The sequence below is a fragment of the Alosa alosa genome, chromosome 11 (assembly GCF_017589495.1).
Source record: "Alosa alosa isolate M-15738 ecotype Scorff River chromosome 11, AALO_Geno_1.1, whole genome shotgun sequence".
In the NCBI taxonomy this organism is placed as follows: Eukaryota; Metazoa; Chordata; class Actinopteri; order Clupeiformes; family Clupeidae; genus Alosa; species Alosa alosa.
In genome coordinates, this window is record NC_063199.1 from 21,384,642 (window position 1) to 21,410,607 (window position 25,966).

The 25,966-nt window shown below is 41.8% G+C and overlaps 2 protein-coding genes across 3 annotated transcripts; both read left to right on the forward strand.

The window, feature by feature from the left end:
• The first annotated feature begins 72 nt into the window (after positions 1-72).
• On the forward strand, positions 73-6,265 carry LOC125303089 (neuronal acetylcholine receptor subunit beta-4-like). 2 transcript variants are annotated; one of them, XM_048256603.1, is made up of 7 exons: positions 73-1,034; positions 1,138-1,224; positions 2,897-3,042; positions 3,829-3,873; positions 4,370-4,479; positions 4,582-5,608; positions 5,994-6,265. In XM_048256603.1, the coding sequence occupies exons 2-7, from the start codon at positions 1,176-1,178 to the stop codon at positions 6,129-6,131; spliced, it is 1,515 nt and encodes a 504-aa protein (XP_048112560.1). In that variant the 5' UTR covers positions 73-1,034; positions 1,138-1,175; the 3' UTR covers positions 6,132-6,265. The 2 variants fall into 2 exon arrangements, with proteins under 2 accessions (XP_048112560.1, XP_048112559.1); XM_048256602.1 differs by having other exon boundaries at positions 73-1,224.
• Positions 6,266-10,175: 3,910 nt separating this feature from the next.
• On the forward strand, positions 10,176-18,979 carry LOC125303088 (UDP-glucuronosyltransferase 2A1-like). The gene is given in 3 exon segments (XM_048256601.1): positions 10,176-10,477; positions 17,051-18,171; positions 18,174-18,979. Coding segments are annotated over 2 exon segments (1,542 nt in total). The 5' UTR covers positions 10,176-10,477; positions 17,051-17,060; the 3' UTR covers positions 18,605-18,979.
• The last annotated feature ends 6,987 nt before the right edge of the window (positions 18,980-25,966 follow it).

Sequence of the window (25,966 nt, forward strand, 5' to 3'; positions counted from 1 at the left end):
GATTTGTGGTTTTCATATTTTTAGCAAAAAAAGTTTTGCTTTTCAGTTTGTTATTTTAGTGAATGACCGGAACAGAAAACATTGAATGCACAGGGATATACTGATTTTAATCCTCCCACAAAATTATGTCATTGATCAACACACACACACAGTTCCATGGTCTCATTAGGAACGCTTGTTATCTTTATGTTACTTTTTAGTCTGAATGACGTGTGCTTCAGCACAACCCAGAACTGCCAGCTTAGCTCCCAGGAGAAGCCTGGAGAGATGTCTCCTACTGCCAGCTCGGCTCCTGTGAAGACCCGGAGACTTGTCCTTGGGCTACGCCTCAGCTTCCTGCTGTCCCACCAGGCCCTGCCCCATTAGAGTGTCTGAGACTGAGAGCATTTGGCAGGCCTACCAGGCTCAGCTCGGTTAGTCCACCAATGAGACGAAAGTCTGTCTCGATGGTCAACAAGTCTGTCACACAGACAGAAAATAATCAATTGTATTACCAGCTGTGTAATGCTGCTTACTGTTGTCATGAGACTGTGGCCAGAGCATACAGGTGAAGGGTTTACCCACAGCAGCCTTTATTATGGCTGGTCCATTCTACACACCAGGGCCTCCCCAGACCAGATTCTTAAAGGAACAAGCCAACTTTATGAGAAATAGCCTATTCACTGCCTACCCCAGAGTTAGATGAGAGGATATATGCCTTTTTCTTGTCTGTGAGTCTAATAACCCAGTCTGACACAGGCAGCCTAGATTACTATAAGTCACTGGAAGTGTGTTAAACCAGTTAGCCTATAGCTCCCTTTTAGCTATACGCTGGTCTCAATAATACTAGTAATGTAAATGACCTTTTACCAATTACCATTTTAGAGTAATTTAACATCCCCATAAGTTGTCTTTGTTAGTGTAGAGTAAGAGTTATGGGGAAGGTGTGTGTGTGTGTGTGGCTGGGGGGAGGGGTTCGTTCTGTGCCCTACATTCCACTACAGCAGTGTCGGAGCTGTGAGTGTATCATAAAAACGGAGGACCGATGAACTCAGGTTTGTGCAAAAAGTTATTTCTGACAAAAACGTAATGTTTAGATAGACACCAAACTCACAGTATGGCTATGCGAGTTTATCCACATCTTTATCTGGTCTAAAGGTGGCATCTGTCTTCAGTAAGAAAGTCTTTGAGGTGCAATGGAACTGCTTTCAACCCTCCTCCTCTGCCTGTCCTGTCTCATCCCAAGTAAGTGTGTTTCTTATTCATCGGTTTCACATGTCATGGATGCCTTAGGTTGAAGTAGTTCTGTATTCTGTCACAGTTCTTCAGTAGAAACTTCTGAAGGTTACACTATCATGGAGTGCTTCAGTCAAGTGAAGTCAAGTTTATTAATATAGCACATTTCATACACATTCAATGTGTCATTCAATGTGCTTTACATAAACAAAAGTAAACAGTAATAGCAAATAAAAGCATAGAAGGGCAATAGTCAAATAATAGTTTAAAAGGTATAGATCATAATAAAAAAGAAGACATAAAATGCAGAAGATAAAATCATTTAAAAAAAATAAAGAATAATTAAAAAGACAAAATAAAAGACACAAGGTAGAATAATTTAAAGGCAGATTCAGAATTTGTAACTCAGTGTAGTTAGCAGAAGGCATCTGAGAACACTTTGGTCTTAAGTCTAGATTTAAAACTGGCTACAGTTGGGGCCTTTTTGATGTAATCCGAAAGTAGCCGCATAGCAGATAAAAGCTGCTTCACCATGTTTAGTTCTAACAGCAGGTTTTACTAACAGGTTTTTCTCCTGAGACCTGAGAGGTCGAGAAGGTGTGTACTGCTGAAGCATGTCTGATAGGTATTTAGGTCCATTTACTGATTTATAAACAAGCATTAGTGCTCACTGGAAGCCAGTACAGGGACTTAAGAATTGGAGTAATGTGGTCCGTTCTTTTAGTTTTTGTGAGAACCCTAGCTGCCGCATTTTGTGCGCAAAGGTGCGTAAGGGTGCTTAAGTAAAATTTATTTTCTCATTTCTCTCTGCACAAATTCTCCCCTTAGCTTAAATCTGTCATTTACGTGCGATAGAGGGAGTTACGCGTTTTTGGAGGAGCAACCCCAAAATCTGGCGTTTCTTATGTATACAATTCTTGTGCGCATTCTGCCATGGCAAGCACCTTTCCACCTAGGCGCTGTGGAAGGCTGTATTAAGGTCGAGCGCCACTACAAGGTTAAATAGCATTTTGCTTGAAATCATGTCGGCAGTAGGCCTAGTTCTAAATACATGTAGGTTACACAGAATGTTACACATTACAGTGTCAAATTTGGTGCTTAATATGCTGATACAGCTTCATGTTTTCCCCCATTACAGTGACATGGTGGCATATTTCCCCACATTATTGAGGCTACATTGTTAAATAGTGAAAACCCTGTATAATCACCCACTTTGGATACTGGAGCTTGCCGACTGTGCATCTTCAGTTTTAACTTGACGTGAAGTCATAATCCCATTGCCTACTTCGTTCGAATCTGTCCATTTCTTTACAATTTGACCGTAGTCATCCATACATTTGCACAGAAGTCTGCACTATTGTCGAGCAGCGTTTTATATTCGCCTGTCTCTTGATTCGTTTGTAATAGAGGCTGGTATTGTCATGCCAGTCTCTCTACTGTATTCGAAACTGCAGGTGTCAGTACAGTCTTCGTTAGCATAGATAAATTATTATGAGAAGCAGCTGCCATTGAAACGTTCTTTCTCAACAGTGAGTTTTTAAACGTCTTGACTTCATAAACAAACCTCAAACTGATGGACAGGTGTGTAACAGCACATGCAGGTCGACTGACGCACAGGTCAGGTGTGTAGGCCTAATAGCACATACAGGTTGACTGACGCATAGGTGTGTATGTCGTCCAGGTGGAGGAGGCCAGAGTGCAGAGGAGCGCCTGATGAGCTGGTTGCTAGGGGAAGATCGCTACAACAAGCTCATCCGACCTGCAGCCAACCGCAGTGAGCGGGTAACTGTCAGCCTGCAGGTGTCTCTGGCGCAGCTCATCAGTGTGGTGAGTCACCATGGTAGAAGAAATGATAAAGGTCCGTACACTGATTAAAGCTCCCAAACCTAGATTTTGGATTTGTGTAGAATATTCTAACTTGCCAAGTTTACGATGTGATATTTATGAAATTATATTTATGTAGCTGTATTAGACCATTTCACATCAACATTACTACATGAGCCTCAAGCAGGCCTTAATGTAATTTCTCCTGTTCTTTAATAGTACAGCCAATATTGATTGGGTGTTCTGTTGGTCACTATTGGGCCCCCTTGTGTACATTTTGTATATATTCTTTACTCATGAGTGGCACACCCCTTCCCCTATTCCCAGGTACATATACCCCACCCCCTACACCTGTTCTGCATTGCATTTTTTGATGAAGGACAACATGTCCTGCTAAATAAATCCACGTTTGGGAGCTTTAATCGGTGTGCGGACCTTTATTATTTCTTCTCAGTTACTTTTTTTGGTCCAGCACCTGCACTCCTGTGATGTGCGCGCACTCCTTTGTTTCCTGAGTCACCATGGTAACCTCCTGCATCGGCCCTCCAATAGCTATCACTGTCATACCAGCTTGAGTTAGGAAGGGGATCATGGTGATGATTAGAGAAACAGCTACAAAACGGCTCATGTACATATCCTAATAGTCGGCTTATAAGTGTGTTAACGCTTGTGTATGTCTATGTTGATTTCAGTGAATTAAAATTTTAAATTTCTCACACCTGTTGATTTTAGTATGCTAAGTGTTCCAGTTTCCTTCTGTTTGACTGACATGTTGTTTTTAATCTGTAGAATGAAAGAGAACAGATCATGGTGACCAATGTCTGGCTTACACAGGTTTGCACTTTGCTCTGTTGCGATAATGTCTCAATAACATAAACTACTGACAGGCAATGATGTGTGAGTGATGCCACTATGATGTGTGTGTGTGATGCCACTGATGTCTTTTGGGGCAGCCGTGTCCTACTGGTTAGGGCTTCGGGCTTGGAACTGGAGGGTTGCCGGTTCGATCCCTGGCCAGTAGGAACGCCTGAAGTGCCCTCGAGCAAGGCACCTAAACCCTCACTGCTCTCCGAGTGCCACTGTAGCAGGCAGCTCACTGCGTCGGGATTAGTGTGTGCTTCAACTCACTGTGTGTTGAGTGTGTTTCACTAATTCACGGATTGGGATAAATGCAGAGACCAAATTTCCCTCACAGGATCAAAAGAGTATATATACTTATACCTACCCCAATGACGTGTGTCATACCCCAATGATGTGTGTGTTATACCCCAATGATGTGTGTGTCACACCACATGCTGTGTGCGGGAGGCTGATGGTTCACCTGTGTTAGAGCTGGCAGGACTTCAGACTGACATGGGACGCCTCTAAGTACGAAGGGATCACCAAGCTCAGAGTTCCCTCAAAGCACTTATGGCTTCCAGATGTTGTTCTGTACAACAAGTATGTGTAGTTACTTTCGTTGTGTTGAGATTGTGGTACATTGTACCTGATGGGTGGTTTCTCGCTCTTACTTGCCCATATGCGTCCCGTTCCTCCATCCAGCGCCGACGGGGAGTACGAGGTGACGGTCTACACCAACGCTATCGTGTTTGCCAGCGGACTGGTGTACTGGCTGCCTCCTGCCATTTATAAGAGCTCCTGCAGGATTGAGGTCAAGCACTTCCCTTTTGACCGGCAGAACTGCACCCTCAAGTTCCGCTCCTGGACCTACGACCACACAGAGGTCGACCTGGTTCTCCGCACCAAGATGGCCACCATGGACGACTTCACTCCCAGTGGAGAGTGGGACATCCTGGCCCTGCCCGGGAGGCGCACAGTCAACCCCTCAGACCCCACTTACGTGGACATCACCTACGACTTCCTGATCCGGAGGAAGCCGCTGTTCTACACCATTAACCTCATCATCCCGTGCGTGCTCATCTCGACCCTGGCCATCCTGGTGTTCTACCTGCCGTCGGACAGCGCAGAGAAGATCACCCTCTGCATCTCCGTGCTGCTGGCTCTCACCGTCTTCCTCTTGCTCATCTCCAAGATCGTGCCACCCACGTCCCTGGACGTGCCGCTCATCGGGAAGTACTTGACCTTTACCCTGGTGCTCGTGACCTTCTCCATCGTCACGAGTGTGTGTGTGCTAAACCTGCACCACCGCGCCCCCAGCACACACACCATGCCCCGCTGGGTCAGGCAGGTGTTCCTGGTCAGCCTCCCTGCCTTGCTCTTCATGAGGCGCCCGCAGAACCACTCCGCTCAGCAGCGGCTCCGCAGGTGCAGGACCGGCGGAAGGGAGCAGCCTACGGCAGGGCCCAGGATGGAGGATGACTTGTGGGACTCGGCTAGCGCCACCGCAGCCGCCTCCTCCAGCTCGTCCTCCGGCTCGCTCGGCTCCAGCACTGAGGTGGACGCTCAGGTGGACCCTGCTTACAGGTTTAAACATGATGACGTGCAGAGGTCCTCAGGGCTGTTGGGAGAACAGCGTGGAGAACCAGAACAGAACCCTGTAGTGGAAAGAGCCCTGCATGGCCTCGAGTTCATCTCCCAATGCCTGCTCGGGGAGGAGGAGGACCAGCTGGTAAGTTCCTCAGATGAAAGCGATGTTATGAGAGATTTTGTGCCCATTAATTTATTACCGCTTGTATGCTCCTGATTAAAACATTTCAAAACTGTGAGGAGCCAGTGAAGAGTTGAACTTTTGATAAATAATAAATATTAATATTAAGAACTCAAAAAGTATTAAGATATAAATTAAAAGATATTTGAAGTTATATATTCAGACAAACAGAAAAATGCAATGAATGAATCATTCACACATCATAGTGGTATCACTCACACATAAATTCCTAGAATGAGCTTACATACATGTTTTGAGTGTCCAGGTGATAATTGTGAGCTGAGCTAGACTTCCTCTCCTTTTCCTCAAACTCCTCCACCTTCCTCTCCTTTTCCGTCTCCTCCAGGTCAACGAGGACTGGAAGTTTGTGGCCATGGTTGTGGACCGGCTTTTCCTGTGGGTCTTTGTGATTGTGTGTGTGGCTGGAACCCTGGGCTTGTTCCTGCAGCCTCTCTCTCAGCAGGACGCCATCCCCCTCAGCTGAGCAGAGACCGGACCAGTGACCAGACCAGCAGCAGTAACCCTTCAGTTGACCAGCGACCAGACCAGCAGCATTAACCTTTCAAAATAATAATAATAATAATACGTTTATTTTATATAGCGCCTTTCTCAAACCCAAGGTCGCTTTACATGCAGGGAAACACAATAACAAACAAACAAAGCAATACAACAAAGACAAGTTATCTGTATGGAACTATGTGTTGGGTGTGGAGGAGAAGTGATCATTAAACAGAAAGGTCTTGAGATGTGCTTTGAAGAAAGGAAGAGAAGGACAGGCACGAAGGGGTTGGGGGAGGGAGTTCCAGAGTTTGGGGGCCAAGGCTCTGAAGGAGTCTGGAGCGGGGGATAGCCAAGAGGTTTTGGTCAGAGGATCTGAGTGAGCGGGAAGGAGTGTAAGGGGTCAGGGAGGTCCTGAGATGGGGGGAAGCAAGGTTGTGGAGGGCTTTGAAGGTGAGTAGTAGTACTTTGTATTTGATCCGGGACGGAACTGGTAGCCAATGGAGTTGATGGAGAATGGGGGTGATGTGTGCTGATCGTCTGGTATGGGTGAGGAGCCTGGCTGCAAAGTTTTGAATGTATTGTAGTCTTTGAAGGGTTTTAGTGGGGAGACCAAGGAAAAGTGAGTTGCAGTAATCTAAACGGGACATAATGAAAGAGTGAACCAAAGTCTGTACATCACTAGCAGATAGGAAGGGTCGGAGGCGTGCAATGTTACGGAGGTGAAAAAAAGCAATCTTAGTGAGTGATTTGATATGAGGATCAAAGCTAAGGGTGGAGTCAAGCTGAATGCCAAGGTTTTTAACAACAGGGGTGGAGTGGACAGATGAGCCATCAATGTTGAGAGTGAGATGGGGAGATTTGGTGAGGATGCTTTTAGGGCCAATCAGCAGGATTTCGGTTTTGTCTGTGTTGAGCTTGAGAAAATTGTTTTAAGTCAGAGAGGCATTCAGTGAGGGAGCGTGGTGGGGAGGGAGAGGGAGTGGTAAGATAGAGTTGGATGTCATCTGCATAGCAGTGGAAGTTGAGACCGTGGCTGCGAATAATCTGGCCAAGAGGGAGGATGTATATGAGAAAGAGGAGAGGCCCAAGTACAGAACCCTGGGGGACACCACGAGTGACAGGGGACTTGGGGGGCTGATGTGGACCAAGTGTTACAAACTGCTTTCTGTTGGTAAGATATGACTGAAACCAATTGAGGGCTGTGCCAGAAACACCAATAGCAGACAGACGGGAGATTAGAACATTGTGGTTGATGGTATTGAAAGCAGCACTAAGGTCAAGGAGAATGAGAATGTTAAGTGAACCAGAGTCAGCAGACAGGAGGAGGTCGTTAACTATGCGTAGAAGGGCAGTCTCTGTACTGTGACATGAGCGGAAGCCAGTAGTTGTGAGGCCACCACTCTTTCCAGTACCTTGGCCAGGAAGGGGAGGTTGGAGATAGGGCGGTTGTTTATTAGTGATGTAGGGTCGGAGTCAGGTTTTTTGAGAATGGGTGTAACTGCAGCAGTCTTTAGGGCAGCAGGCACCACACCAGAGTTGAGGCAGGTGTTAACAATCAATGTAATGGGTTCAGACAGGGATGTGGAGCAGGCTTTAAGTAGAGGGGTGGGGGCAGGGTCAAGCTGACACGATGAGGAGTTGGACTTAGTAATGATGTCAGTGATGGTGAGGGAGTCAGTAGCGGTAAAATGAGAGAGCTGAGGGCCCAGAGAAGGAGGAGAAGAGAGAGAGATAGCATTGGGGTTGAAAGAGTGGTAGATTTGGCTAATTTTATCGTCAAAGAAGTGTAAGAAGGCCTGGCACTGCTCAGGGGTCTTAGGACAGGCAGTGACAGGAGGTTTAGGAGTTTGTCCACAGTCCTGAATAGAGTTTTTAGCCTGGACACGGAGGAGGTTATGAGTGATGAGTAGTAGTTTGAGCGGTGACCAGTGACCAGGCCAGCAGCATTAACCCCCTCAGCTAACAAGAGACTGGATGTGCAGCATCAACCCTTCAGATGACCATTGACCAGACCAGCATAGACAAAGTCTGATGAAGCGTTGTCTCACACATCTAAAAACAACTATAGAAACCGTGTTGGGGAGTAGTGAACTACATGTTATTAAATTAACATTGAAATATTTTACTGTAACTTGCTGGTAATCAAAAGAACAATCATAATTGGGTATATTGGCAAACACCGGAAGTAGCTAGCCGCGGCCATATTGTTGATATGACATCCTCCAGCAGCGCGTAGATTTGAGTTGAGCTGAGCAGAGGACAGTAGCCTAATGGCTTCATCTTGTCGATATCAAGAGAACCGGTGTGAACCCATATCTAATAGGTGTCTCAATTCACCAGGAACATAAGTGAACTACCGGGCTTGCGCCCTCCTCCTAGAAGGACTCTAAAGTCATGTGTTTCAGACTATTTCCTCATTTGTTTCTCTGAGTATCAAATTATATCCTGTCCATGTGAGTCCAACATCGCAGACTTCGTTTTCCCAGCCTTCCTTACACAATTCCCCCCTAGTGTAACGGTCACATAGGGATTGTCAAAGTTTTTTTTTCCCCTTGTCATCAACTTCATGAATTTTTAGTCAACAATTCCCGGGACACCGAAACACCGGGGCACATGAAACTTGGTGGGCATGTAGCAGTTCTTCCTAAATCGCTACCTGAACCGTGGAACCAAGGATGACCATTATTTTATGATATGTTGGTCTCAAGGGCCGCATCAACCATAACCACTAATTTGTGATTTGCACCCCCTGGTAAAAAATTAAAATGCAATATTATGCCACTTTAATCGCCCCTATCTTCAGTTGAGATGTTCTGAACAGCACCGAATTTCATGTGTATGATTAACCTGACATCCTCTGGAGGTATGCCAAGTTTTGTGGAAATCTGTCCATAGGGGGTCATACAATAAATTTAAGCAGTTCGCAAAATAAAACAGAAGCAAGTCTGAAATAAAAAGGGGTTAGTAGTGATGCGTGGAACCGAGATTGCTCTCCTAGGAAAACAGCTGTCTTTCCTGTTGAGTTGGCCCAGCTGTCTGATCCACCTCTCAAACACCACAGAAAAAGCGGTCTCTTCCTAAATAACTCTAAGCCAGTGGTTCTTAACTGGAACAGTCTTGGGACCCACAATTTTCCACTGTCATTAGGTCGCGACCCTTTTTTTTTAGTGTTCAAGTCAATTTAAATGTAATTCTCAAATAACCATAACAATAACTCAAATAATGTTTTTTTTTTAACCGTATAAATGAATTAGCATTTTTTCACCACAGCTCCGCGACCCACCAAGGACCCCGCCACCCCTCCCACTTCTGGGTCGCGACCCACCAGTTAAGAAACACTGCTCTAAGCCCTACTGAGTATTCACCTTAAACGTCCCACATACTCAACGCACCCGACCAGTAGCGCGACAATGTGACGTCACAGAAGCGCCGTAACCATTTATACTGTGGCGTGGTGGTGCTTAACACTAGTTGCAATATTCTCCTGAACAGAGGTGTCGCTGTTGTGAAAAGACTAACATTAACTACTTACACAGCAGAAGAAGCTGCAGTAACAAACACCAGTAGCTAGCCTCTGTGATGGTACTTCAGACTTTGGTTGCTACTATTCACAACTACCATCATCATTATCATGTAGTTTCCAAGGTGTGTGCACAGGTAGATAGATAGATAGATAGATGGATATATAGATAGGTACTTTATTAATTTAATTTTAATAATTTAAACAGTTTAGTTAGCTGGCTAGCTAGCTAGCAGCTGGCTGAGTTTGTGTAATTTCCTGAAGTGGAAAGAGATTTTGTTAAGGCCTTAATAGATATCCTTTGTTTGAAAATAAATCGTTTCTATTCTTTCCTCTTAATTCCATGTGTTGCAACTCTCACTGGTAACTTTGTTAACTTATCCAGCAAACTATTAAAAATTCACGACTGTAACAAAACACTGCAACTTGCTTGCCCTCGAACTAGTCCATCTTCCTGTTTTTTTTTGTCATTTCGCCTGAAAAAAAAATGAGTGGAAGCTACCGTGTGCTACACGGCCAAAACCCTGGCGCGCCAGAGAGATCTACGTCATTTTGACGTCACATTGTCGCGCTACCGGTCGGGTGCGTCAGGTATGTAGAAGCCATTATTCTGCGTGCAAACAAGGGGGCGCCATCTTTGTCTGCTTTGTGTCCGAACTTCCCGTTGAGCAGTACATCCATTGCGACACATTGAGATAGCAGAGTTCTATCGAGATGACTGGCAATCAGGAGGTCAGATGACAAGATTGTACTTCGCCACCCAAGGCTATTCATCTCTACGGAGTGGGTAGATGATATGCGGCACTGCAGTAAGTGTTTTGGTTTTAGCATTTTAGATAGTAAGTAATCATATAATGCATTGGGTTTTGGGTAAAAATAAATAAATCACTTTATAAGGATATATTATGACCATTATGTATTGACATACTGTGCTGAGAATGGCCAGTCTGTCTCTAAAATATTTTTTTTTTTTTGGAGTCAAGTCGGCTTTTATTGTCAATTTCTTTACATGCACTGGTCATACAAAGAATTGAAATTTCGTTTCTTACTTTCCCATGCAGACATAGACATGCTTTAAATACAGACATAGACATACTATAGACATAGCCATAGACAATAAACATTAAATTAAAGTGCAAGACTGAAATATAGAACATGTATGTATCAAAATAGAAATATAGGACATATATATATATAAAAAAATAGAGGTAGTTGTGTTGTATATTTATATAGTCTTAACAGTTACATGAAGTTTAAACTTGTGCTTGTGTGACCTGTATATTTACATTGATATGCAGTATGCAGTAATTTCAAGTATATCAGGCTTGATGTGAAGCAGCAACACGTTAGGCTGCGCAGTCACAGTGCAGTTCCACAGGGCGGTGTTGGGGTTGGGGTGTCATTTACATATGATACGGGAGGCCACCGCCGCATATCATCTACTCACTCTGTAGAGGTGAATAGTCTTGGGTGGAGAAGTACAATCTTGCCATCTGACCTCATGAATTTTTTGTATCCTCCCAAGTTTACCTCTCCATCCTCTTCTGTCGTGTTATCCGAATGAAGCTAACCAGCCAGAACTAACTGACCGGAAGATTAAGCACAGTGCGGAAGAAAATACATTTCTAAAATGGGTGTGGCGTGGGCGTTGATTGTTGCACTTCTGAAACGATTTGGTAAGAATTTAATGCACCAATTTACAGTACCCTCCAGAATTATTGGCACCTCTGCTAAAGTTGACCTTATTGTAATCTCACAATTGAAAACAATAAGGAAATATCCAACCTTGAATGGAAGAAAATTTATTTTGCGAAAAAGGAAAATCTCATAAAGAAATAAATATGTTTTAACAAAAATACGCTCACAATTATTGGCACCCCTGCATCCCTTTGACGATACAGATAAAACATCTACTCTAGTGATATTGTCCTATGACACCCCATAAAGTTGGAGAATACAAAGCAAGGGATTTAAGACCATTCGTCTTTACAAAATCTCCCAGATCGTCCAGATTCATAGGTCCACACTTGCGCATTCTCCTCTTTGAATCACCTCACTCTTTTTCTATGGAGTTTAGATCAGGGAACTGAGATGGCAATGGCCGAAGCTTTTTTTTTTTTTTTTTTCAATATTCTTAACTTTTTTTGTTTTGATCTGGACGTTTGTTTTGGTCCATTGACCTGATGAATAATCCAATCATGACCCACTTTAAGTGTCTTGACAGATTTCCTTTGAAAATGTTCAATTTTTTTCATAATTCTCATTCTCACACTTAAACACCTAAAGTTTCTTGCCAAAGAGCGCAATTGTCATTTCATCTGACAATAGACCACACTTCCAAACAAAGTCACTACCATTCGGTAACTCTGTGCTGTTTACATTTGTAATTAAATGACTGAACAGGCTTTTACCTGGCATGCCCTATTAGCATAATCTATTAGCAGTGAGGCCACTTTTTACCATCCTCCATACTGTACATGGGGGCAAGATAACCATGGGTCTTTGTCCAAGCATGTTTGTCACATTTCCAGTTGATTAGAACCTTTTAATAATTGTTTTAACTGTAAATATAGGTATTTTCAACAAAGTACCTAGTTTGTATAGTCATTCACTGACTTACACATTTCAACACAGTTTCTATTTATTTAGATTTAGTGTATTCTCTTGTTTTTCCATTGTTGAAAAATGACTAGGGGATTTAACCTCTGTGTCACTTTATTTTCATACGAAGAACGAAAAAGAAAGTCATGAACTACTTCTAAGTTCACAGACACTCTGATTAACTTAAAGAAGTTAAAATTAGATAGGAAAATGACAAGACAAAAACAGCAATCGCAGCATTGGAGCCTCCCTTCTGACACAGTTCATTAGTTTGTAAGGGGGTTCCAGAGACAGCTCGCTGAGGGGGCACTGTGCTCTTTGGTATCTACAGTGCTGTACGCTTCGCTCTACTCATGAGCTGACAAAGACGGAGGCTCCCATGCTGTGATCACAATTGATCTGCACTCGATTGCTTCCTTAGCGACCAGCTGTTTTTGTCTTGGTAGACTGAAGTTGGATTTCACGGTCTGAAACTGAATTGTGAGAACTGAATGTGAGTGCAAAGAGCAACATTTTCAGTGACTATAATTCATGTACTATATCAGAGCAAATGAGTTCAATTTCAAAATATTGTATTCAATTTCATGTTGGCTGGGATTCAGTTTCAATCTAATGAATTCAATTTCAGCATATACTATTCAAATTCGGTTTCTCAATACAATTGCTCAAATTCGGCAATTCAGATGCAAATACAACATTTTCAAATTCGTTTTGAGGTGACAAGTTTTACTTCATATCTGACTTTCACAAAGGTTTGTGAATGCAGACTGCATGACTAGGTGCTTGATTTCATACACCTGTGGCAATGGATCTAGATAGAATTCTGTACCAAAGGAAAGCAGAATGGATTAATAAACTGGGCTCTGTCGCCCCCAATGATCTTAACACAGAGTTTGACTTGAGATGTTATTTATATGAGATGCATTTTGACTTCTAGCTTTTGTGCTATGATGACGGGTGATAAAAGGGAAATATTAAAGATGTGTTTTCTATGCTAGAGTAATGGCTAGCCTCTTAAGATGACACATTTATACTGTAAGATTATATAAAATATGACATGAAAATTAACCTTTCTCTCTCTTTGTTGAGACAAGATGATTCCCTTAAGGTATCACATTACTTACTGTAAACTCATGATCATTTAAGCAGCAACATGCGGCAACTTGCCACTGTGAGGTGTGTTTTTCATCTTCAAATGAATTTGGACAGCATTTGAACAGTGTCCACCTGTCCCACTAGCCACCCCGGCAGTATGTGTCCAGTGCCACGAAAGGACCATCTTGCAACACTGAAAGAAAAGCTTTCATAACACAATACTGCCAACTGTATTGCTACTGTAACAGCAAGCTTATCAGTGGCAAATGTGCTATTGTGATGTCCGAGGCTTTGTCTGCTTTTAAGGTAAAGTTTACTCACTATGTTTAGGCCAAAACCATGTTTATTATTACATGGATTAAACTGTCGATTTGTGAACTACTGAGGCCTCCTGGGTTGCACCACTCAAATCAAAACTGGATATCATGCATCGCAGCATCTAATAGTAACCATTGCTAGACACAATACACATGTTATATTACATGTCTGTTGCTACTGAGTAAGAAGGAGAACGGTGAAGGAAAATACACATCTCCAAATGGTTTTAAAATGATTTCACTAATAGATATGAAGCAAACTCTTCCAATTGCAATTGCCCTATATACAGTATCTAAACTGTATTTCAAGTAGTCTTAATGAAAGAGGTTGGTTAGATCATTAATAACAGTTGTAGTGTAATGACCATGAACTCCCCTTTGACCAACTCCAGTGGATTATGCTGCAAAAATGTTATGTCATAGAGTCCAGCAGCTGGGTTAACACAACAAGAGGCATTCAGCTGTCATGGTTCTATTCACATAAAGCTGACTCCTTCTCAGTGTGGCATTGTGGGGAAATGGGTTCACTACTATGCAACCCCAAGAACTTAAGGGACCAAGGGACCACCCACTTTAACCAACAGGTCACACAGGTTTGTTATAATAAAAGAAAGGCAGAGTCATGTGTGCAGTCAGGCATGCAATAATTTATTGAAGACAACTACAGTGCAAACAGAAAGACACAGAAAAGGAGACATAATATCATCCCATTAAAAGGATGATAACCTGGCACAAGGGGATATTATGCCACACAATACCAGGTGGTGGCATAACCTCCACACCTTGGATTCTCAGCCCAATGGGAAGTGGAGGCAAGGTTAGGAACAGCCTGTCTGTTTTTAGACAGAGTTTAGACTATACATTTAGAATGTCTAAATGCAGATGATCAATTCAGCCCAACTAATTGAATGCAAATCAACCGTTGTGGTTGCACATTTTTAAACATTGGTAAAACATATTTCAATTTCAATATCTCATCTTAAAGCTACTGTCAGTAGTTTTTGATGTAATATATTCAAGAATGACCAGGAAATAGCCACAGATGAAAAAAACAACTATTTTGGCTTGTTCCTCCTGGCAGAACATGAGCAGCTGACTGATGGGCCTCCTTGCACAAACCTGCTTTTTCAGTTCAGCCCACAAATTTTCTGTAGAACTGTTCTGCACTTGCAGTGCTGCTGTTCCCCTAAAACTGTTCTGCACCTGCAGTGCTGCTGTTCCCCTAGAACTGTTCTGCACCTGAATCACTGGTGTTCTCCACCTCTGCCTTAGTCACCTATTTGAGATGTACAGCAGTCCAGTGAGCTGCATATGCCCAAAACAATTATTAAAAGCTCTGTGTTGACTAAATGGACACTCAAGCATTTACCCTGCTCAAAGTGGTACAAACATTACTGGCAGAGAGAGAATGGCTGGCTAACTGTCTGTAATGGCACCGTGTTTGGATGCATAGATATATATAGTTGAGAAACTATGGTATGTCATCACCATTTGTATGGAGTGGCAAATGAGACTCAAATGCAGAGCAATCAGAGTAGAGTTCAGCTGAATTTATTCCAGGTATTCCAGGTTTATTCCAAGACCAAAGCTCAGAAGATTGAATGAAACATTTGCAACAAAAAATAGTTCAAAATCCAGAGAATCAAAGTCAATGAACAAAGTCAGAGTCCAGAGTACACAGTTTAAATCAAGGGGAAAAGGGCAAACAAATCCAGTAGCAAAATCCAAAGGGATGCCTTAAACATTCCGTGTCAAAACAAGCCGAAATCCAGCAAGGCAATAATATCCAGTATAACAGTAGGCTTGAAATGGTGACATCCTCGTGCCTGAAGACAAGAGGGTTTATGGGCGTATTCTGCCCAAGTATTCTTGACCAGATCTGGCGGCTCCCTGAAGTAAATCAAAACCAGTAGACATTAAGGGCACAGGGTAGCGATTACGAAAGGTGATCTTGTTGAGACCCCGGTAGTCGATACATGGGCGTAGATCACCATCTTTTTACTCAAAAAAGAAAGAACCCTGCCCCTGCTGGGGAAGTAGAGGCGCGAATGAAGCCAGAGGCCAGGGCATCCTTGATGTAGGCATCCATTGCCTTGCGCTCAAGTAACGAAAGTGAGAAGATACGGCCGCATGGGGTGTGGTACCAGGCAGGAGTTCAATGGTACATTCATAGGGCCTGGGGTGGAAGAGAAGACGCCCTTTTGTTGCTGAACACCTCCTTCAAGTTCAGATACTCAGTGGGGACATATGATAACTCAGACAATCTACAGACTCTGGCTGAAGGGAAGGACTTTCAAAGAGGCATGTAGTGTGACACTTAGGACTCTAGTCAAGGATAACACCTTGAATCCAGCCTATATGAGTATTGTGGCAGCTTAACCAAGGGAAGCCTAAGACCACCGGGAACTCAGGGGAGCTTATTAAATGCAAAGCTATCTTTTCTTGGTAATTCCCAATTTTAAGACATACAGGGAATGTAACAGATGCCACCATGAGCTTGGCCATCTAAAACAGTGACAGAGAGAGGGACAGCAAGAGAAACTTGAGGAATTCTGAGTTTGTTGGCAAGGTTGGCATCTATAAAGTTTCTAGCAGCACCAGAATCTACCAAGGCATGGCAAGAGTACACTTGTTCTGCCCAGGAGATTTTAATGGGTAGGTAGACACCAGCACAAAAAATGGTTCAGGAGAAAAGGTGGCTTCCGTCACAGCCCTCCCTCTGGACGGGACTGGTCTTTCCCAAGAGTATTGGGCAGGAGACTCTGAAGTAACCAAGCTTGCCACAGTAAATGCAGCATCTCTCTCTTCTACGCCGATCTTTCTCGGTCTGAGATAAAAGAGTGTGTCCAACTTGCATAGCTGCCACCCAAAGGGGCACAGAGCAAAAAGGAGCGAATGAGGAATCCTGCCGATTACCTGGCCATCTCAGACACCAAACTTTTAATGTAGAAGTCCCGCCTCCTCATTAATTATCTAACATTGCATCCGGTTTGGCACAGATGGGATGGTTTGCTTCAGAGGCACAGGTACCCCATTTCAACACAACACATTTCCATTACACAAGCAACAAAACAGACCCACAATTCACTTTGACAATGCATGATGTTAGTGAATGAGGTTCGCTGATGGAGACGGACAGTGTTGCCTGATGCTGCTGCTACGCTGTCAGCCATGAGGATTGTACCCCCCTGCTGTTCCACTACACTGTTTAGAACATTGCTGTTTATTCGTGTTTCAATAAAAAAGCTGTAACCCATAACATTTCTCTGTGTGAGGGTCGAATTGTAGGTTGTCCTGGACAGTGCAGATTTATGGTTAGAATAGCATGCCTATATCACACAGTAACTGGTCTGTCCTCTTTTCTTTCAGATTGGTGAAGATGCATCACTTCATCTGGACAGTCTTGGTGCTGTCAGTTACTCTGTCCATGAGCTCTGGAGGTAAAGTGCTGGTGTTCCCGGTAGATGGCAGCCACTGGGTGAACATGAAGGTCATTGTTGAGGAGCTGCACTCCCGAGGCCACAGTGTTACTGTAGTGCGACCCTCAGACAGCTGGTACATTAAAGAAGAGTCTTCCCATTACAAGGCCATCACCATCCCCACTTCTGGAGGCTTTGATGAGAAGTCCTTTGGCTCCCTTGTGAAGAGAGCGCTAAACAAACAGAAAGAAGGACAGTTCTTTTGGACTCGCTTTATGATTCAGTTGGAAGTAAATGACAACTTCTCACAGCTGCACCGGAAAATGTGTGATATGATGACAATGATGTTTCAAGACGAGGCTCTCATGAAATCACTCACTGATTCCAAGTTTGATGTTGTCCTGACTGACCCAGTCATAGGAGGTGGAGTGTTTTTGGCTCAACGTCTTGGTCTTCCATTGGTGTTTAATGTGAGGTGGACACTCCATGGAGAGGGACACTTTGCCATCGCTCCCACCCCTCTTTCGTATGTCCCTATGCCAGGAGTTGAGTTGACAGACAAGATGACTTTCTCTCAGAGACTTAAGAACATGTTGTTATTCACCTTTAATTTATATCGAATTGCATCGAAATCGAAAATTGAATCGAAAAACGCTTTTTGCAAACGGTTCTTTGGCCCTGACGTTGACTACTTCTCCTTGTTCCAGGATGCTGATATCTGGCTCATGAGGAATGACTTTAACTTTGAGTTCCCACGCCCAACCATGCCCAATGTGGTCTACATGGGCGGGTTCCAATGCAAGCCTGCTAGACCACTTCCTGTTGACCTGGAAGAGTTTGTCAATAGCTCTGGGGAGCATGGGGTCATTATTATGTCCCTGGGTACTCTTTTAGCTGAGCTCCCCAGTGATATTGCGGAGGAGATTGCGGCAGCTTTTGCTCAGCTTCCCCAAAAGGTCATCTGGAGATATAAAGGGGTCAAGCCCTCGACTCTTGGCAACAACACCTTACTGGTGGGCTGGATGCCCCAAAATGACCTGCTGGGACACCCAAAGACTAAAGTGTTTGTAGCCCCAATGGTGTCCCGATACTTGGCCTGCCCCTAGTTTTTGATCAGTCAGATAATCTGTCCAGAATGGTGGCAAAAGGAACTGCTAAGGTAGTGGACATTGCCACTCTGGACAGAGCAGTGTTTGTGGCGGCGCTAAAGGAAGTGCTCTATGAGCCGTCCTACAGGGAGAACATGCAGAGGCTCTCCAGGATCCACCATGACCAGCCCATGAAGCCTCTGCACCGCGCCATTTTCTGGATCGAGTTTGTCATGAGGAACGGAGGCGCCCCTCACCTGCACACTCAGTCCTTCAGGATGTCCTGGATCGCGTATCATTCTATAGACTTCATTCTCACTCTGCTCATGGCTCTACTGCTCTTACTATTGATTATGTTCTTGGCAATCAAAAAATGCTGTTCACTTTTATTCAGAGAGAAAGTCAAAAGTGAGTAACGCTTTTTATTTTGGCAATGATATAGTTACAGAGCCCTTGGTGATATCTTTCCAAGCACCTTCGTAATACCTTTGTATTAGCTTTTATTATTTCTGCATTTCCTCATATTTTTCTACTTGGGAAACACAAAATTACTGTGAGTAACTGTAAATGTAAAATTACTGTAAACTGTAAATGGCAAGCTAATGTAAGATTATTGCCAGGTATTACAAAAAATTGTCATTAAAATCATCACCATTACACAAACTCAATTATGCAGTTAATTTCTTTACTCATCTCCAAAAATTGGTAACAGAAATGTACTGAAAAGGATCTATTTGATAAAGCAGGGACTAAATAAATCAACCTAAATACTTTAATATATTATTAGTGTCTGTATTGTTGAAAACTTCTGACTTTTACTCCACCACATTTGAAAGACATATACTGTACTTTTGACTCCACTACATTTGACTCCACTACATTTGACATACGGACATGAAGTACTAGTGCTGGGCGGTATACCGGTTCACACCGTATACCGGTGTATATTTTCGTTATGATATGAATTTTTAATATACCGCCATACCGGTGTATTTGATTACACAACGTTTGGAACGCTGCGCCGCGCGACAGTGTTTCAGACGGGACTTTTTTCACACGCACGCATGGTGCGACTGTGAGGCATAGTTATAGGGTAAACACAAAACACCTTGAGCTTTCCCCTTTAGTATGACCTTTAAGGCTTAATTTCTGCTTAGGTAAGGGGTTTATTTAAGGGTGTTGCACAGGATACCTTAAATTGTTTATTTAGTTAAGGAAAAACGTTAAGGGATACTGCATTGAAAGGGATTTACACGAAAATTAAATTGAGATTGTTCAACAGCTGTAACTAGCTGGCTAGTAGGTGATGTCGTTCGTTAGCAACCCACCGAACACAGTGAAGTTTAATGATCTTATCATTCATCTCACTTTAAGAATATTCACTGAAATTATCCAGGTAGCAAGTAAAGCATGTTATAGACAGGAACTGAGCAATACTAGCTGGCTAGTTAGAAATGATCCTGACTGTCATCAGTGCACCAAAACTAACTTTTTTGTTAATGTTTTGCCTAGCGAACCGAACCAAAGCTCATGGCAGGCCACATGAAGTTAACGTTAGCCTACCACTAACGTCATGTAAACCACACAATAACAATAAGGCATGTTTCTGATAGGCCTATTTAACAGAGTAAGCATATCAGCAGAGAAGTTTTATTTTAAATTGTATAATTTTCAAACAAGTATAATTATTGCAAGTTGCACTACTTTTTGTATTGGTTTTAAGATGTTTGTGAAATTTGCACAGTAAAAGTTTTGTATTTTGAATGCAATTGTCTTTGCATTCTGATTAGATTCTTCATTAGAATCATGAGTGGCTCTTTGTAAACAGCATCATTTTCTGGGGCCATGCAAAACTGCATTACCACTAGTGTGGAGTTATTCTACATCATGACAGTAAAATAGACCATCCTTAGTCAATGTACTGCAGCAATTCCTCTCTCAACCTGTAGAAAATGCTGTGAACATCTGATTATGCATGAAAAAAAAAATACCGTCATATACCGTGAAACCATAAGAATTTTGAAAAATACCGTGATATACATTTTTGGTCATACCGCCCAGCACTATGAAGTACTCATTACTGAATCTTGATTTGTATTCGGCAGCAGTCATTTCCCTCACTATATCCACTGTAATTCTAAACATGGGTAATTAACTGAACATACACTGCAAGGGTTTTAACTGAACATACACTACATGGGTTATTATCCCTTATCACCCGGAGAAAAGAAATACTCTTTTCTGATTGGCTGGTGGGGTGGCTATTAATTATGAATAACAGGACACCGTTACATATCAATGCTTATGAATGGTAACTATAACAACCATAGTAGGACGACGGTTGCAGCACTCTAGAATCTTTGGTTGCAGGCTTCGCAACAATAGAATCAACTGTAAACAAGCTAACTGTCCATGCTATCGCTGTTATAGGGCCAATGAAAGTTGTACAACAGTGAGCTTCTTTTTAAACGGAACCGCGTGTTTACTTTGCTTTACAGTGGCAACCGGGTGATAAGCGGGATAACGGCCTTCGAGGTGTGTCCAGTTATACGGAATTAATGGACTCCGCTGTGTGTCGGGAGTTTTTTTGCCCCTCGCCCTCGTCCATTAATTCCATATAACAGGACACCTCGGCGGCCGTTATCCCTTACTTAAAGGTGTACGAATGTTGAGAAATGAACGTTCTAAAGAATATCTGGGTTCATTGAATTCAACATAGAATTTTAGAACCTTCAATTGTTGCGGAACTTAGAATGTTCAAAAACCTACACCTTTAAGGGTTATTATCAGCCGGAGAGAAGAAATACTCTTTTCTGATTGGCTGGTGGGTGGCTATTAAATCTGAATAACAGGACACCGTTCCATATGAATGGTCACTATAACAACCATAGTAGGACGACGGTTGCAGGCTTTGCAACAATGGAATCAACTGTAAACAAGCTAACTGTCCTGCTATCGCTGTTATAGGGCCAACGAAAGTTGTACAACAAGCTGAACTAGTGAGCTTCTTTTTAAACGGAACCACGTGTTTTCTTTGCTTTACAGTGGCAACTGGGTGATAAGCGCGTCGGGGAGTTCTTTGCCCTTCGCCCTCGTCCATTAATTCCGTATAACAAGACACCCTGTTATAGGGCCAATGAAAGTTGTACAACAAGCTGAACTAGTGAGCTTCTTTTAAACGGAACCACGTGTTTTCTTTGCTTTACAGTGGCAACTGGGTGATAAGCGGATAACGGCCTTCGAGGTGTGTCCAGTTATACGGAATTAATGGACTCCGCTGTGTGTCGGGAGTTTTTTGCCCTCGCCTCGTCCATTAATTCCATATAACAGGACACCGCTCCATATGAATGGTCACTATAACAACCATAGTAGGACGACGGTTGCAGGCTTTGCAACAATGGAATCAACTGTAAACAAGCTAACTGTCCATGCTATCGCTGTTATAGGGCCAATGAAAGTTGTACAACAAGCTGAACTAGTGAGCTTCTTTTAAACGGAACCACGTGTTTTCTTTGCTTTACAGTGGCAACCGGGTGATAAGCGGATAACGGCCTTCGAGGTGTGTCCAGTTATACGGAATTAATGGACTCGCTGTGTGTCGGGAGTTTTTTGCCCTTCTCTCATTCATTAATCTCGTGATAAATAAGACACCGGGCGTCGCTATCCCTTAGGCTACTTAACCGAACAGACACTACGGGCTATTATTAACTGAACATACACTACATGGGTTATTATTAACTGAACATACACTACATGGGTTATTATTAACTGAACATACACTACATGGGTTATTATTAACTGAACATACACTACATGGGTTATTATTAACTGAACATACACTACATGGGTTATTATTAACTGAACATACACTACATGGGTTATTATTAACTGAACATACACTACATGGGTTATTATTAACTGAACATACACTACATGGGTTATTATTAACTGAACATACACTACATGGGTTATTATTAACTGAACATACACTACATGGGTTATTATTAACTGAACATACACTACATGGGTTATTATTAACTGAACATACACTACATGGGTTATTATTAACTGAACATACACTACATGGGTTATTATTAACTGAACATACACTACATGGGTTATTATTAACTGAACATACACTACATGGGTTATTATTAACTGAACATACACTACATGGGTTATTATTAACTGAACATACACTACATGGGTTATTATTAACTGAACATACACTACATGGGTTATTATTAACTGAACATACACTACATGGGTTATTATTAACTGAACATACACTACATGGGTTATTATTAACTGAACATACACTACATGGGTTATTATTAACTGAACATACACTACATGGGTTATTATTAACTGAACATACACTACATGGGTTATTATTAACTGAACATACACTACATGGGTTATTATTAACTGAACATACACTACATGGGTTATTATTAACTGAACATACACTACATGGGTTATTATTAACTGAACATACACTACATGGGTTATTATTAACTGAACATACACTACATGGGTTATTATTAACTGAACATACACTACATGGGTTATTATTAACTGAACATACACTACATGGGTTATTATTAACTGAACATACACTACATGGGTTATTATTAACTGAACATACACTACATGGGTTATTATTAACTGAACATACACTACATGGGTTATTATTAACTGAACATACACTACATGGGTTATTATTAACTGAACATACACTACATGGGTTATTATTAACTGAACATACACTACATGGGTTATTATTAACTGAACATACACTACATGGGTTATTATTAACTGAACATACACTACATGGGTTATTATTAACTGAACATACACTACATGGGTTATTATTAACTGAACATACACTACATGGGTTATTATTAACTGAACATACACTACATGGGTTATTATTAACTGAACATACACTACATGGGTTATTATTAACTGAACATACACTACATGGGTTATTATTAACTGAACATACACTACATGGGTTATTATTAACTGAACATACACTACATGGGTTATTATTAACTGAACATACACTACATGGGTTATTATTAACTGAACATACACTACATGGGTTATTATTAACTGAACATACACTACATGGGTTATTATTAACTGAACATACACTACATGGGTTATTATTAACTGAACATACACTACATGGGTTATTATTAACTGAACATACACTACATGGGTTATTATTAACTGAACATACACTACATGGGTTATTATTAACTGAACATACACTACATGGGTTATTATTAACTGAACATACACTACATGGGTTATTATTAACTGAACATACACTACATGGGTTATTATTAACTGAACAGACACTACATGGGTTATTATTAACTGAACATACACTACATGGGTTATTATTAACTGAACATACAGTACGGGCCAAAATTAATTAGCACCCACTACAAAGTTGACTGAAAAACTGAATATAAAATCATCTTTTGGAAATTGATCTTGAAGTGAAAAATGAGGAAATATCTAACCTTTAAGGACACCAATTTTTCTTAGTGAATGAATAATGTATCATAAATAAATAAATGTTCTTCCTTAAAATACAGGGTCATAAAGTATTCCCACCCTATGTTAAATTCCCATAGAGACAGGCAGATTTTATTTTTTAAAGGCCAGTTATTTCATGGATCCAGAATACTGTGCATCCTGATAAAAGTTACCTTGGCCTTGGAATTAAAATAGCCCCACATCATCACATACCCTTCACCATACCTAGAGATTGGCATGGGTGTTATTTCAGTTAACCTATTAGCTGGTTTGATTGGCATTGAGCTCAATCAGGATGCACAGTATTCTGGATCCATGAAATAACTGGCCTTTAAAAATAAAAATCTGCCTGTCTCTATGGGGAATTTAACATAGGGGTGGGAATACTTATGACCCCTGTATTTTAAGGAAGAACATTTATTTATTTATCATACATTAAGAAATCATTCACTAAGAGAATTGGTGTCCTTAAAGGTTAGATATTTCCTCATTTTTCACTTAAGGCATTAAAAGATCAATTTCACATTCCTCTTTTCAGTCAACTTTAGCATGGGTGCCAATACTTTTGGCCATCACTGTACACTAGGCTACATTGATCGACCTTCCCGACCACTGGCTACCGAACTGCGTGAAGCACCGTGACACCAAGTCAAACGTGCCACCTTTGGTAAGTGAATTCTCAAAAAATGTGGTTGTTTGTTTACATGGTTCTGTCTGATTATGTTGGAATACAACAAATCGTTATTAAGATATTTTATCTCATGGATTTTTTGTATTTTATATTTAGAACGACACCACGACACAACCCCGATCCCTCGGCTGCAAGCTCCCTTCTGGCGACCGTAGAGCCACTGTCCACTGACACAGATTCGCCAGCTCCTGCGTCTTAACCCTTAAAGGAGTACCGTCACACCGGTGTGACGGGAATGTTGAGAAATGAACATTCTAAAGAATATCTGGGTTCATTGAATTCAACTTGGAATTTTAGAACCTTCAAGGGTTAATCAAAACCCCCATTTCACACAACTATCCACCGAAAGAAAAGTAAATGGGAACCACCAGTACCAGTTCAGACCTCCATGGGGCCCTCAGCAAAATCTTCCTAAAGGGCCCTCCAATCTGAACTCTGAGGGCCAAATTGTAACCATTTTTTTAACCCTTAAAGGTGTAGGTTTTTGAACGTTCTAAGTTCCACAACAATTGAAGGTTCTAAAATTCTATGTTGAATTCAATGAACCCAGATATTCTTTAGAACGTTCATTTCTCAACATTCCCGTCACTGGTGTGACGGTACTCCTTTAAGGGTTAACAGTCGCACCTGACACCTCAGTGCTCCCAATACAATCATCCCGCCCCATTTTGGATGTCTACGGAAATGACCAAATATAGTGTTTTTCCCCATAAGGGACTAGGGAGAAAGAAAAATAATTGTGCGTGAATCACCTTCACAGCTATAAATGCCCAGGGCTGGGCTGCTTGCTTTTGATGCTTGCTGTACGTATCCCGTTACAAAATGCTGCAGTTTTTTCGAAGTACAGTTCAGTTATACTACAGTATCTATAGTGCAGTAGCCTAATATTTTCATGTTGAAAATACTGCATTTCTGCAGTAAAGTACAGTAGTACAATGCTGTTTTGTTGTGTCCAAAAATGTCCTGCATAAGAAATGCACATATTTCCTCCAAAACTGTGGTTTTGATACTCAGAAATCTGCAGTTTGACACTTGAAGTAATGCAGTTATTTTGTTGTAAGGGTCTGGTTGTGCTTATAGCCTGGCTGAGGCTGACTGTTCTTCACCCGTGTCTGTAGTATACTTGCCAAAGGCATACAATAGGCTAGGCCTACTGAACTGGCTCCCCCTGATTCCCTTAAAAAAAAAAAACTTCAAACATACTATTTTAAACAATTATTTTAATACTTCTTATAGGCCTAATTTACGTTGTGCCTCTATTGTCTAGTATGCAGCACAGCAAAGTTAATAAATTAGGCTACTTTCCATTTTGCATGCGTTCAGTTGTAGGCTATCTAAACCAACTAAAGCTTGACTGAAACATTGAAAAACCATTTACTTCTTGTATGGGAAGAGTGAAATCACCAATTAGGTTCAACGGGTCCTGTAGGCTTATACTTCTGCTGAAGAACTGCTAGTTTCATCCCGAGCTGCACGTTATTATGAACGCATTTAAAGATGCCGTTATATAAGCCTACCGGTACATGTAGCCGGT

Excerpts from the sequence above, each read along its gene's own strand:
- LOC125303089 (XM_048256602.1), top strand. The coding sequence starts at position 1,176 with ATGGAACTGCTTTCAACCCTCCTCCTCTGCCTGTCCTGTCTCATCCCA. Across the intron at positions 3,874-4,369 it reads CCAATGTCTGGCTTACACAG|AGCTGGCAGGACTTCAGACT; the intron begins GTTTGCACTTTG and ends CACCTGTGTTAG. Across the intron at positions 4,480-4,581 it reads GATGTTGTTCTGTACAACAA|CGCCGACGGGGAGTACGAGG; the intron begins GTATGTGTAGTT and ends TCCTCCATCCAG.